The following is a 15,729-nucleotide window of genomic DNA, read 5'->3' on the forward strand; positions in this document are numbered from 1 at the left end:
GCACTGGTTAGTGCTTGTGTGTAACGTATAACTGGTTGCTAAGATTACAAACTACACTTCGGTATCTATAGCAACGTTATTAGCATCATTACAATTTAACTATGTTTGTAAATGACTTCAGGTATATCGTTTAGGTCTTCTACGGTTTCTAGGCTTACGGATTCTTTTCGTGAAAAATGCCGCGCAAATGTTCCCAATATCCGTTGCACCAACGTTCATATCAGTGTAAGTAAAAAACATTAATATATATATATATATGCCATGCCTATAGCATTTCCTATATATATGGCCATGGAAGATGCTGTAGGCGCATAAATGTGTTGAATCAATCTTATTTAACATTGGCGTAATAAGATTATCCGCATATCAGAGAGAACATGACCTGTAGTACATACCAGCTTTCAACATGCGTCGGTGTAGTGTTTGTGGTAGCCTTGAGCGGAATTTTAACCGATCCCAACAGATGTCTCTTTTTGCGTTTGTCAACTTCTCGATACAGGGACACGGTTAGCGTTTCTTTCACCAATGGCAGATGATCAAACTCAAAGTTTTCACCCCAAAAACACATGTCCAGTTTCTGTTTGGGACAAGTTTCAGCCCGCAATTTGCTGCCAATGTTCAGCTCAGCCAGATACTTCTTCTTGTTGGGAATGCCTTTCGCTTCAAAAACAGTCACCTGAAGAAAATTCTCTGTACGTGGCTTCGAGCGCATTTCACCGCTCGCGTCTAGACGCTGTTCGCCAGGCATCCTCGCGTTGACCAAATAGCGTACCCACTTATCCCGCTCTTCTCGTGTACTGAAATGACCCAAACGACCTAGAAATTAGTGGACTAGGCATTTTGATATCGCAGGCAGTGGAACATGAGCTGTGTGAAAATTTACTATGGATTTGTAATGCATCAGTGAGCACAGGTGTTAACACTAACAATGGAACCGACTTTTACGGAAATAAGACAATGGTAGCACTGCAATCGACCTATTTCATGTTGCCAATCTCAAATATGTAAATTAGAGTGATCTCAGAAATTTCTTATTCGGTAAGTTGGTGCTGCATGATGATATAGAAGTTCGCGATATGCTACCAAGATAAAACTAATTTCATCCTTAAGTTAGTTTCCTTGGTGAATGCCGGATCGAAAATTCGAACGATCCTTCATCATCTCATTGCGAAGGTGCACTGAACAACTAATATAAATAATAATAAAATAAGAAAATTATAAAAAAAAAAAAAAAATATATATATATATATATATATATATACAAATTTATATAAAGATAAACACTAAACGGTTGGAAAAATATCGTCGACGTGAGCTCGTTTGTGTAACAAGGCCAATGTACCACGTTGCAGGAACTGCAGTACCGTTAACTAACATTAGGTCAACAACTTGAGACTCGTTCAGATCACACACCACCTCAACTTGCCCTACTGCCATACTGAAACACATAGGCGGCCAAACAGAGTCGTCCCGAGTTGCTAAGCAAAAAGCAGAAATAATTGCAAAGTACAGATCCGTACGCTATCATACGACACAGATGTAGTCATAATAACTACCCTGAAAGACCAAGCTGTTGCCGCTTCGAAGCCAAAAAGGAACGAGCCAAAGAGGAACGAAACCATTGTTACAAAAGCCGGGTAATCGATTGCATCTTTGAGACACCGACACCGCGCCAGCATTAACTAGGTTACTCCAGTTATCCACTTGGATTTTCCTGTGACCCTTAATCTCCGGAAAGTCTTGTTTTCGTGTAGAACAATGTCCTAATAGACCAAACATGTCCAGGTGGTTCTGGTGAGGATCACCTAGACGCTTGGATATCTGACTCATTCTTTCAAATCCTATCCCAAGTCAACATGATCCCGTAGCAGTGCGCCAACGGACTAATAGTAATAATGCGAAATATTGTCGTCTGTTTCGATGCCAGCATGGAATCGGGTCCGAGACCATCTGCGAACGGCCAGCGAGGGGATGAGAGAATCGTTGACTCCTGTTATTCTATCGCCCGTTTTTGTAGGCAAATCGGTACATATGCATGTATATTTATCATAGGTAGATTTAATATCGGCGCTTGATATCGATCCAATGTGGGCATTGACAAAAATATCCATATCACAGAGCAGCAAACATTCGTTTTTCCTACTGACCATCACATCTATATAGTACTTGACGTCTTATATAGCTGAGCGCGCAATAAAAAGTACCAGTGAAAAGGTTACATTGAATAAATCTGTTTCAATGTAGTACTTTAATGCCAAGTAGCTGCAGGTCCCCGCTTGAAAAAAAGTCGCAGACTATAAATACCAATGGCCAAATTATTAATCACAGATATGAAAATATGGGCAGAATTGCACACTGATATTACTCATATAGATTCGCTGGCGAGAGATTATATACGATAGGGCCGTCAAATTAGCGGGTATCATATATAATCTCTCGCAAATTACCATAGCGGGTCACAAATGCAAAATTTTATTGAACGAATAATAACGTTTCAATAGCGCGCAGACTCAATCGCTTTGATCTGGTCTGTTTATGTAATATAACATAATTTTGCCATCGCAAACCGCATATGTGACAAGTTATGACAGTGTCCTCTCGGCATGACGATCTGCATACGATGACAAGCGGTACATATTTCAGGTTGATATTAAAACAAACACCCGCCCATCCACTCGTTTCTTCGGAACTCGACGTAAAAATACACGTAGCGTAAATGCCATTTGCACTTTCTATAGATACAGATTATGATGTGATCACCGCAGCAGATCCATGATCTTATATAGCGGGATACCGTTGATTAATCTGCGAGGTGTACCATAAGCAAGAACGAATGTGCATAGTTGACCATATTTTTACAGGACAACTCAAAAAGACGAAGGAAAACAAAAACCGATTTTATGCCTGAAAAATACATAATGTATCTCGCATTTACATTCAACGGCTTACAGTTACGTTGCGAAAAGACAGGCCAACCGAAAGCTAGGGTATCTATTTTTTATAATGCTCAAGCCTTTCGCATAATTGTTAGTCGGGAATAGAAAACTGACATTTGAATATATTACAACACATTTTCGCCCTTCTTCGCAAATTTTATTTATCTGAGTTAAATAGAAGATATATAGTATTTATAGAATTTTTCAATGCAATGACATCTGAGTAAAATATTGCTGTGCCCTAATCCAAACCGTACATAATCCGTAGTTATATGAAGGAGAGAGACTTTGAACTGATCTCTATTGCGATGCCTAAGCCGCATGTTAACAATACGCCGTCAATAACGTGGCAGACAAATGCATACCTGCAAGAATATAGGCGACTGCCCAGCTCAAAGCAGTGCTTGTGGTGTTCTCCTTTGAGTAACGATGGGTCGACTGCGTGAACCACCGTTGTCATATGACCTAAGCCGGGAGCTTGCGATTGGACCCCGTGGCCACCATGAGTAGCGCTGCTATTGTGAAGTTGACTGTGCTGTTGCTGCTGAAGCAGCAGCTTCTGGTGGGCCAGTGGTGTCGGCGTATGATGATGTGACCCTGAGGTGGTGTGATGAAGACCTTTTGGAGTGTGCGCAAGGGTTGCCGACTGAGCCGGAGCCGATGGGTGAAGGCACAAATCGACGTTCGGTACCGGGGCAACACTGCCCTGAATCGAGGCCAATAATGATTCGTGTGAGCGCGAATTGCGTAAGACCCCTCCGTGCGCACCTCTGAAAAACAAAAAAGACAATAAAATGTTAGCATAAACGTGAACGAAAACATCTTCTGCACGTACAGACAATACTTCAGGGATTCAAATGATTTTCACCTTCAGTAATATTCTAAAGCTAGCAAAAATTGTCTACTCCTCATAACGAATGCTCGAATACTTCTAGGAAAAACTTGGAACCTGTTACCTCATTTAAAGGTTAGCACTAACGCGGGCATGTACTGGTAACACACGTTTACCCACCTATGATATTTTACTTCATGGAATGTTCTACGAAATCGTTATTTCACCGGTAAAACTGCGTACCATACCATCGCGTAATTCGTGTGACCAACAACGTTCCCATTTGCGTTCATCTAGCCTAGAACTACTACGCTCATAAACAGTTAGATGTATAGATCAACACGTACATATTATACAAATATGCAAAGTTTTTATTTCTTTGCTGTCCCTAGAATCCAATGAGATCTGTGCTAAATATTAGAACACGTCAGCAATAACGATCAACTTATATTCATCTCTGCATAGCGCACCCAGTTCACGGCTAATACAGATCAGGAATTTTCATTTTAGAGCATATATACACATCATAGGAATTGATGTCAGCGGCAGCTGAAGCTAACGACAAATGTCTTATCTGCTTCAAATAAGTTTACTGCAAAATACTCCTCATAGACCATTCTGTCGAATAACGTTTGATGCTAGTTAGTACAACAAGTTATAAGTTAGCACTAAACGCTGCAAATGATTCATTCCTCGGACTACCTGCTCTCCCACAGATTGTTACCATTTCATATGCAGTCTGTACAACCGTCGTGAAGCTGTCAGTTGTTTCTACGCTGTCGTGGTTCCGTCTGCTTGAAGCGATGCCTTCACTGCCGCTTCTAGGGTGCCTTATATGATACCATAATATAGGTGCTTCTTCTCGTCATCGCGGTGTCTACCATAAAATCTCATTCGTCGTCCTTCTCATAATATCGCCATCTGACCCGTTTCGTTACGCCAACCAATCCCTTCCTTCAACCATCGCTGCTTGGTGTGGCTAACTTTGACGGGCCCTGGCTGGCTTTAGCGCTGATACCAACGAAGACCTGCGACGCGTGCCGTCATTCATCCACTACTTACTTCTGTTGTTTCTTTTAAGTTTGTACCCAACTACTGGACTGCTTGTATCGCTGCTACTTCTGCAATAACCACTTATTTCTTCTCTTATGGCCGCCACTGGCGCAGCCCGTAACTGCATTCGCTTTGTTGGTCGGTCGGTAAATCGCTTGGTTGCCATGTTACGTTACCATGACGTTATCGCGTTGTTGTGGTTGCTGTTGCAGCTATTGCTGTCGTGTTTGATGCTCTTAGCCCAGCACCACACCACCTGCCGTATTCCGGCTTCGGGTTCCGCTCGTCGTCATGACAGTGGGGCTGCTCACATGCGACGACATGAGCGGCACGGGGGAAAAGGGAGCAATGGCAGCGATCATCATACCCAGCCAAAGCATAGGACCGAATGGGCGGATGACCGGGTCACCAAGCGGACGGCTTGTGCACATAGATACCAGCAAGCTTCACTACGCGATTGCGCTTGTTCCCGTCGACGACAGCAGCACGTAGAGTCGCTTATGGACTGGGGGGCGTTAAGACGGTGAACGACGCCCGCTACCCTCGCCGGCAAAGTATGAAGTAGCTGTGCCTTTACGGTGCAAACGGAGCAACCTGCATAGTCGCTGGTAGCAATAGCAGAAATGCCAGTAGTATAGCTCGCTATACAGGCTAGTATCAGGCAGCCGCATAGCCAAACGTCGGCTTTTTGGATAGATGCTGCCAACGACGTTAGCGACAGGAGCATTCTCGCTGGAACACTGCCTCGCTGCTGCCGTTATTACTGTTTGCCGTAAATGCATACCAACATAGATTTTAAGCAGGCGAATACTTTGCTAAGCACGAGCTGCAAAGATAACTTCTGCTCCATAACTAGCAAAACATCTGCGCGGAGAAGCGATCAGGATTACCTTAGAGAGTTATAGTAGCGATGATGAGAATATCGGTAATAGAGTGAAGCAAACAGACAACAGCTTTGGAAGGCACCAACTAATACGCTGCTAGCCATCGCGCTGTTGCTAGACAGAAGGGCGGCAATAGACGTACGCGTGTATTGCGTATGTGCGGTCTCGTTGATGACTGCTGATATTTAATAACTGGCTGAGCAGCAGCAATCGTTAGAGTATGCCAAGTACTAGCCATTTTAACGGTCCCCTTCTCCCCACAGTCCTCGAATGCGGTTAGCCAACAAGTTTGACCAGCCTCGACTCTAAATAAACCGAACGTCGGCCGAGGTCTTCTGGCATAGCTTAGGGTACACGTTATTCGGCTCAGTCGACGCTTTGCCCTGCGCTCTCTTTGAAACACATCTAGGGCAGACACAGATACGTATACTCGTATGGTTATTTTTGGAAAAATGAGCACCAACAAACCCTATAGGCTAAAATCAGACAACTAAGAATTATGTACGTGATATATATGACATCTATAATGAGCATTTCTATATGCAGTCGCGTTGCGCCATGCATCGTATGGGTCTGAAGCTGCTCCAAGCTATCACGAACGGAAATACTGACCAGTAGCTAAATGCAATACTTACTCTGTATAGTTACGACTGGTTCACAAAGGTAGCGTACTCGTATTCGTTTATTGCTTGTTTCATCGGGGTGTCTATCTGGGTTTGAGTGTGCGTACGTATACTACTAGCTCCTTATTCTGTTATATTATACTGTCGCTGTGAACACTCCTCATCTTCTGAAGGAACTTCGAGCATAGATTTGTCCTAGTAGCTCTCATTTTCACAAAAAGCGCCAGATCTCGCACATCGTCGCTGTTTTCCGATTCACATAATACAGAAGTGCACATAAGCAACGCAACGTCGTTCTACGCAATGAGAAACCCCTTCGATATAGTATCTATTTGCATGCAGGAAGCGGGTTGTATCCATAAGTAAGAAACACATATTTGAAACTCATTCATATGCGTATGAACGGGAAATGCACATACACTGCTTGGTCAACGCTACCAACGCAACGATAAAAACACGTTTCGTGCTCCCAATACAAGCGTGAATCAATATCAACGTCTCGCAGTGACGTGAGCTGACGATGTACTCGTTCAACTATAATAAAGCGCCGTCACAAATTCGATTCGACTCCACTTTAGGTTAAGGAGAGCGACCCGCTGGCGAATTTTAAAGAAGCACTGTGGAAATTTCAGAAATACTGTGTAGTTGTTAGCTTTAGATATAGCTGGGGTCGTTCGGGTAGTGACTCTCAGACAGAATGTGATCGGTTCAATGTTTGTGTGTCGCGCAAAAATGCACGCATACACACGAAGAGTTGTCTCCGTCGTCGACGGTCTGTCTCGTTTAGCACCTCACGCACAATGATCTCTCTCACCAGCTCAACGGTGCACTCCTGCGCTGTTTTTCGCCTAGCGTCGCCTACGAAGTTCTTCCCAGCATATGTTCGCTCAGCAACGCTGGAACAGCACGCACTTCGAGTAACCTTTCGACATTGTAATGCTGCTCGCAGTAACTGTAGTAAGAGTAAAATCGCAAATCGAGGCCCCAATAAGACAGACCCGGCTCAGCCAGATGGCAGTGATGGTCATCAATTGCTGCTGATGCTGTCGTTGGCGAAGTCGGTTAAAAAACGACGAAACTGGGACGGCGAGGCACGACGGTGCATCCCATAACTGCAGTTGTCAGCCTAGCTCGATGAGACGCATCGTTCCTAACAGCAACAGCGGCAGGACAGGTGCCAGCGTTAACGTCCATAGTAGAAAAATGCGAAGGAAGAGGAAAAAACATTGAGGAACAACACACGGTAGACGCATAAACAGCAGCGCAATACGGTGCCCACTGAACAATATTACGGTGAGTGGCAGCGGCACATCCGCTGCTGCTGCTGCTGCAATAACAACAGCAGTGGTGTGATCACTATGGTGGAGATGGTAACAGGTAAGTGGTCAGCGGTAAGCAGGAGTGAGCGATACCTGCCACCCTCACTATGCTTAACAAACAAAGTTTTTTCTTACTACAGCCAACTAACTGACGGATGAATGAACGAACGAACGAAACAACCGACTGCAATGCCTTTTTGGTAGTCGCCAGGTGTCGTATTCGTGGCTGCAGTCGTCTTCGTTGTTACTACCGCTGGCGTTCGAAAGGGAGTCGCTCCTCACTCCTGACGTTAGTTCGCTGGTCACTCAGTTTGCCCGTTTCGACCGCTATTGCACTACTATAGCGACTACTTCTAAACGACGTAGTCGACGTTCCTGCAACAGATTGTAATCGCCGTACAGCACTGTTCTTAGTCATACTATAGGAACACTGAACATCACCACCACTTGACCAGCACTTCTCCGATACTCAGCGGCGTCACCTGAACTACCATCAGCACAAGCACGACCAGTGCGTGGAGCAGCTATAGTAGCGTTTCGTCTTGTCGTTCGTTCCCAACACGAATTGCGATGCTCTGCAGATATAGACATACGGAACAGCTGCCGCGCACCACACGGATGATGTGGTGTAGTGCTGGAGCGTGGTATATCGTATAGTTGACGGCTGCCCTATGCTGTGGTAGTGGTGCTGTGATCGTCGTAGTCGGCGCCACCGTCAGCATACTCGCTGTATCTTATAAAGGACGGACCAGACAGGCAGCGATAGTGGCGGCGGCAGTAAGGGTCGACGCGTAGATGACGGGCGCAGTTTGTTCTTCGAATGATGATCGGGAGGGGCCCCGGAGAAATTCATCGGTCCCGAACATGTCAGTTTTCTATCGGCGACGCACGCCGCAATTTCTTCCAGGCAGGAGCAGCGGCAACAAGAAGCCAACACAACGAACAGGACATATAATCGGTTCGTGTCTGATCTGATCTGGGCAGGAACGACAACATGAAGCACCTCATTCTCATCTGGGCCAGCAACAGCGGCTGCGATGGCAATGGCAAAGTACCTCCACCGTTTGCTCCACAAACAAGCAAATTGTGCTGAGAAAGCGCCAGGCATTGCCTTGTTGTTGTTGTCGAGGGCGCCCGCAGCACGAATAACGGTAAACGAAAGCCACCCATTAACTATTGTTAATACTACCATATCGAGATCAGATCACTGCAGAGGCACCGCGTTCGCTCCGGCAATTGGTGTCCCTTTTCAGTTACTGCGTTCGAGCACGCGCACCACCAAGAAGATTAGCCGCTAGAGGTAATCTTTAGGTAAAGCAACAGCGACAGCACCAATAACAACAGTAGAAGCAGCAAATGAATTGGAAACGGTAACGGACAGTACGAATGGCCGGAACAAAATAGCGTTGTCCGGCGCACGTGACACGTATTATGATATTGTAGCATATGTACACGTACCACAGCAGGCCAGCAGTGGCTATTGGGTCATATACGCACAAACATGACAAGGCTGGCAATGGCCGTATGGGGGATGCATGTTTATGGTACAACGGGCCAACGATTGATAAAGCAATAACAATAGGCATTAGTAGCAACTGCAAAGCACTAAAGAAGCAACAATACACACACACACACACACACACATATATATATATATACATATAGGACGCAGTAAAATTGTCGCAACAGGAGCGAAACGGTGTAGGACTGAAGGAAATATTCCGTACCGAATACTTAGCTCAGCCGTTACATTTAACATAGCACGTAAACGCGGCGTCAATAAGCAAATATCACGAAGCTTATTGGGTGATGAGGTTTGGCGACGGAAAAGCTTGAACGAAGAGGCCGCGCACGCAAGATTCTGTCAAACTCACTAGTAGACAATTAAAAATCAAGTTGCAGGTATTTCAACGAAATAGTATATTTGGTAGACGGCAGGCGGATATGAAAGGTAATAATATCGTAATATATACGGTAGCAGTATTGAAAAAATTGCCATCATATCATTGTAGATATTATATACACTTCATAAAGTATCCTCGAATTTGAATATAATTAACGCATTAACCGTGCACGAGGTCAGCATTGGAGAACTTTACCCTAAACAATATCGGAACGTTTTCCATTGATTCAAATATGTGATAGAAGTACCCGAATGTTCGCCTCATGTTTACTACAAAGCGCGTAAATCAAACGAATTACTGTATTGTACTTTTTTCACTCTATCAAATGTTGAGCTACGCTTCCAACGAACCCGCAGTCTCTACAGTTGTAAATGACGAACTCTGACAGCGCTTAGGCAGGCGTCACCATGGACCACTAACTTAATACCGACTAAATCGATCGTAGTTCATTAAAAATGGTGCGTAAGTGTTTAGCCAAGCAGTAAACTGTGGTTTATTCTGCTGCTCCCATGAAATAGGTCCGATACAACAACACGTATTATCCTGCAAGCTTCATAAATTGCTGTTTTTAATATCAAGTTTCTGCTAAAAGAATAAACGATATAAATGAAATTTGAACATGAAGTTGAAAACTTCAAGGGCGACGGGTCATCGTGTGCTGGCACACGTATCACACCTGCTTCCAATGGAAGCTTACCTCACTACCCACTCCAAGATTACTTTCACGTACTGTCTATTCAATACGTTTGCTATAGTAACGTACTGTAGCCGTCCACTTAGTGCCCCTGCTGGCAAGATGTGACTAATCACTTTATTTGTTTTATATCCCTCGGCCAGATTTTTCGATACGATGCTTTCAGCAGCGGTTGGCAATCATAGCGGTTACCGCACTGCTAGTTACTACTGTTGTCGATGTTTGAACAGCCATTATATAGTTGCCGGCTGATACACCACGCATCTACATATCGTGGCCATCACTGATACAATTACGGATTGCCGGATGGTACCGACCGGTACTATTAGCTTACCAACTACATTATACTGTATTTATGCTGTTAACCGCTGAACGAGTTATTACGTTCCACCATATTGAATCGTAATCGGAGCACGACGTCCACATTGTTGTGTGTATATAGAGCCTCGTTTAATTCTAACTATGGTGACGCTGCTGCTGGCTAGTACATTCACTTCTAAGGAAAAACTTTATATACGCAGTGATAACGACAACAAACAGTAGAACTAGCAGTTCGACCTGTACGATCACATTCTTTTCATAACATTAAAAACATATATAATACATGGATTGATCGTGCTAATCCCACGTCAGCAACACAAAGCAATAATTCGGTACTATTGTCAATTGTTATTCTGTTTATATATGATACTGAAGTATTTTGCGCATAGCAGCCTCGACCGTCTCACATATTGTCTGCTACTACGTATTTGCCATATTCCATCCATACATATCAATAGATTATGCTGATATATACATAAACGTCTATCAGCATACACCCTGCCCCCATACCCTGACCATCGCTAAAAATCGATTTAAACATAGAACTGATAGGATTTGTTTATTTAAATCACCTTTCGTTTCTCAGATGATGAAGAATATATTGCGTTTATTTTTACTACACATACTTCTGTGATATGCCATACCGATTGAAAATAATGAGCTAATAACTAGCAACAATGACATAATCATAGTACTCTAGTGTTCTCCATTTATTTAATATATGCCTGCGTGTATTTCGCGGCTTTGTTACGTAACGATAACAAATGGCAAAAAAGAAATGTAAAAAATTCAAGCATACGTTACAGTAGCGCAAAAAGTTCAGTAAAATCCAACCGTGACACGGTAGGGTACGCCTGACGAATTATACCGATACCTTTATTAGGAGACGGCGTGTCATCATTACATCAATTTTGACTGTAGCAAAAACTAGTTTCCGAAGCAACCTTTCTTGCGCGCGCTTTCCCATAAAACACCGAGCTCAGCTCCAACGAAGAACGAAAATAATCCCGGAGAAGGTGTCTCTGTTTCATGTGGGATTGTCGTAAACTCTTTTTGCAGCCTGCTGATTGAGCCGAATTAGAGACGGCCTAATCAATTTATTACGAGTTACATTGAGCCGTTCCGCTCTGCCTAAAGCTTCCGTGCACCGCCATGTTGCTGACACTTTGTACACGTACTTCGTCTAAAACATCGTTCTCCAGTATCGACAGCGAAACCAATCTGTTTGCTATCAATATTTATTCAGGACTTCCACGATGGATGAGATTGTCATCATTGACATACTCATTTGTGATGCTTAGACACCGATAAATACTGGTCTCATATAGTCAAGACTTTATGCAATGACGATCCATTAATGTTATGAGCAATTCAGCACTATAATATAAACGATGTCCCACCCCAAACGAGTGAACAGCCAGATGCGCTGGTTACCAATACCGTCGTCCTTATATTAAGAACCGGCACGACAGCAACATCTCACCTCTATGACACCCTCAATCTAGTCATAGTACAATAGCAGTCACAGATCCATTATTAATGGTGACGATTTTGCCCAAGCTAACGAATCAGTGTAACGCTAAGGTGAGACGGTGGTGTCAGTTGAGGAAAACAAAAAAATGCAACGAAGGCAACTATCAGCATAAGAGTATGTGAAAACCGTACGTCGAAAAAGAACGGAGGATGTTTGTCATCGTCACCCGTTATTGAATGGGCGCCCTATAAGAAGTAACTATACAGGGGCAATTGGGTGGGAGGGGGGGGGGGGGTAAAATCGATTTGTTTCAATCATTTAATCGCTGCTCATCCAGCGAAGATAACTAGGCCCGTTTCCAGCATCTTATCACTGATTCACAATAGTAATGTATCAAGCACGCTGCTGTTGTGGGTGTTCGTCTCTCTTCTTTGGACAAGGTTGTAAGCACTGTTTTCGCTTTTCTAGCTAAAACTAAGCCAGCAGTAAAGGAAATGCGTATTTTCAAGCTTGCTTGCGTATACACAAAATGCCGTGTTGCAGTGAATAGAGTAGTCGGTCAATCATCAAGCACTATAATCCGATATGCACTGTTCGATTATTGGTGGTCAACTCAACTTGTACGTTATCCTGCCACGTACGGTACAAACAAATAGAAGAACCAGTACAATGGCTCAAACGATAATTGTTAAGCACTTCGAATTATCAGCTTTCGATAACAGAAAATACTTCTAACGCTATGTTTATATACATACATGAATACTGAACTTGTCGAGGACGATACTTCTTTGGTACATAGTTACGGGAAGCTAGCTCGCGTTAAAGATATTATTTTTCACATGTTAAATGTAATGGTTGGTTCGGAGCCGACTCAATTGCACGACCCTGTCGAAGCCTAGTAAAACAATATTGAAACTACGGGATGATTGGACTTTCGGCAATAATAGTAACAATAGCCTTCGGCAATTACTTTTGGCCACGAACGGCAATTTCTCGTTGACGGGAACTAGCCGCGGTGGTCCCAACGGCGCCCAGCATCCGTCACTGGTTTTCGTTCTGGCTAAAACTTTCTAAGCACTCATGTTATGCGTAATAAAGATGGTAATAAGCCCACGTCTTAGCGTTGTTAGCCCACGACTTAGAACCTTTGGTAGGTGACCGCGTACGATAGAAGTGAATCGAGCGCACAAATCAATGTTGTTTGACCAATGACTGAACGAATCGGTCAACACCCATTTTGACAAAGGATTCTATCATCTATTTATAGAAGAATAGTCAAGCCTCGAGGCCATGAGATCTTCTTAAAAGTGGCCAAAATAGCAGAGAAGGAAACAGCGAGTCCCATGTGACAGAAGCAGATATGTGACCATTGAAGAACAGATTGGGCTTTTTACTAGCTGCAGCAGAAATATAGCCAGCAGAAAATGATTGGTAGATAGTGTTGGCAGCCATCCAGCGTCTCTTGTCATTGTTTAACCCTCTGAATCAGCTGTCAGAATATACAATAGAGTTTGTTTTGATATGTATTCAGTCTATCGCAGCATTTATTTATATTGTCCTAGAATTATAATGTAATAGTTCCCTTAGCACCGGCATAAAAAAATGCTGCCGAAGCTGAAATATATACATGCTAATTCAATAATTGTCAATTCCCAGTTAACAGGATTGTCAATCACGATGTTAGGAACTATTATAACGACAATGTATACGGTTATCACACAGATACTCGAGCTTATATGTAACTAATAATAGTTGTGAACCTCGCCGACGTTTAAATAGTATTACTGTATTTTTTCCTATTTCAATTCATTATTTTTTTAATGAAGATCGACGTTTCGACTGATTTCCCTAAAATCGATTCGAAGCGAGGGAGTGGACCTATCTTAAATAGCAATTTTGATAATTACTTGTCAAGTTGAACGATAAATTCGTTGCCCTTCTCGTTTGCCTACTCGTACCTGTTAGCCAGTCCCTTTGTTTCCATAAATGTCGAACCAACGCATTATTTTCGTAACATAGATCTATTTAGCAAATTTGTAGCCTGTTTATTTCTAATCAACTTCACAATGATGTCCTTTGTTTATACAAGCTTTTATGTAGGAGAACAACTGTATCAAGTTTTCTTCAAAACCTTCCGTAAATCGTATTTCACGTGTTTTTACGCCGACATTTAGCAGTCTTCGGGTAATTTCTACAACCTATGGCAATATAAAGAACGTATGCGTTTTAAATAGGCACTTCTTGTAGCTCACACTGGACCTACGCTGAAACAACAGACGTTCTGTGGATTTTGTATGATTTAATTTGTAGTTATAATTGCACCGTTTTAAAATTGAATATTGAATAATTACAAAGTTTAATGCAAGTACACGGCTACGTCTGTCAGATGTAATACAATTCGTATTTCGAAAAATTGCGGGCCAGTCGTCTGCAGCCTTCGTATACATACGACGAATAAAGGCAAATTATCACGACTAGAATTTTCGCCTTTCTATTGTAACCTCATGACCTTGATTCTTGTTGTTCGCGTGGCCATACGAACAACGACAACGATGGCAACAACATGTAGATTGACATCAACATTACTATTGCCTGTTGTCTTCCATCATCAGAACCCAACCAAACCAAAGACGCCTGAGATGATTTGCTATTCTGACAATCCTGCTGTCCATCTTATAATTGTTAGCCCGAAACTCTCGAAAAAAAAAAAAGGATACAAGACAGGTGAATTCGGGACAAACCGGGCGTTTTATCGTTCTTCTTCCATAGTTCTTATATTACGTCCCGATTGTTTCTCCTATTGTAGGTTTTTATGATAGACCCTCCAGACGCTTTGCAGTCACTAAGTAACTAAATGTCTTCAACTGTATTTAGACCTATGACTTGGTTTCTACGTCGCTCTCAGAGCATCGACTACAGTCGAATAGCCCCTCAATGACAATCTCAAACACAGATAAACGAAATCCCTGTCTGAGTAGCGAACTACGAGATCAGAATTTTACGGAAAATCAGTGAACGAAATCTTCACACTATTGTATAGTTGAAGTCCATAGTTGACAACCGTTTTGCAACTCTTTTCTGCGTCTGTCGCGGCTTCACTGTTTCGTGATTTTAAAGTTTCAATTATATATTTTTTTAACATATTCCCGCTTATATAAGAGAGGTACATAACTATGTCATTGCATATTCGATATACACTCAACAGTCATGCATAGCCTCATCTACTTCGGTACAATAATTTAGATAATATTAAAACGACAATGAATCAATAACGGGGCACCTTCCAAGCTGCTTCCCCTGTCAGACGTTACTATGCAATTTGTTATTTTGGCGTCTATACAATATACGCAGGTTAGCTTAGTGGCAGTACCATGTGGTCAGATGCAATATACAGCCATCGGGTCTATGACATTTTCGCGCAATATTTTTACTGGTGGTATTGATCGTGTAGTCAACAAAGATGAACCGAAGGGGGGTGTCATTGGCGTACAACTGTAAAACTTCGTCCGCAAAAAGTTGAATGCAACTCAAACCGATTGCCGCTTTCCACTATTGCGTCACACTTTCCCATAGAAAAGCTAAATAAATTTTGACTGAATCTACGATTTCTTTTCACGTGCCAGTTTATATATATATATATATATATATATATATATAAACAGAAAAGCTACGTGGATGCTGAGCAGATG

The 15,729-nt window shown here is 42.8% G+C and overlaps 1 protein-coding gene across 16 annotated transcripts in view; it reads right to left on the reverse strand.

The window, feature by feature from the left end:
* The window catches only part of raskol (Ras GTPase-activating protein raskol), a 167,157-nt gene that overhangs the window by 7,073 nt on the left and 144,355 nt on the right, over nucleotides 1–15,729 (reverse strand). For all 16 annotated transcript variants that reach the window (XM_022816998.2, XM_022816997.2, XM_022816995.2 and 13 more), the window contains 2 exons: nucleotides 3,302–3,706; nucleotides 396–797 (listed from right to left, as the gene is read on the reverse strand). In XM_022816998.2, the coding sequence (XP_022672733.1) occupies nucleotides 396–797; nucleotides 3,302–3,706 (807 nt within the window). The remainder of the gene's footprint in view (nucleotides 1–395; nucleotides 798–3,301; nucleotides 3,707–15,729) is intronic.

Source organism: Varroa destructor, unplaced genomic scaffold, assembly GCF_002443255.2.
Source record: "Varroa destructor unplaced genomic scaffold, Vdes_3.0 BEIS01000001.1, whole genome shotgun sequence".
In the NCBI taxonomy this organism is placed as follows: Eukaryota; Metazoa; Arthropoda; class Arachnida; order Mesostigmata; family Varroidae; genus Varroa; species Varroa destructor.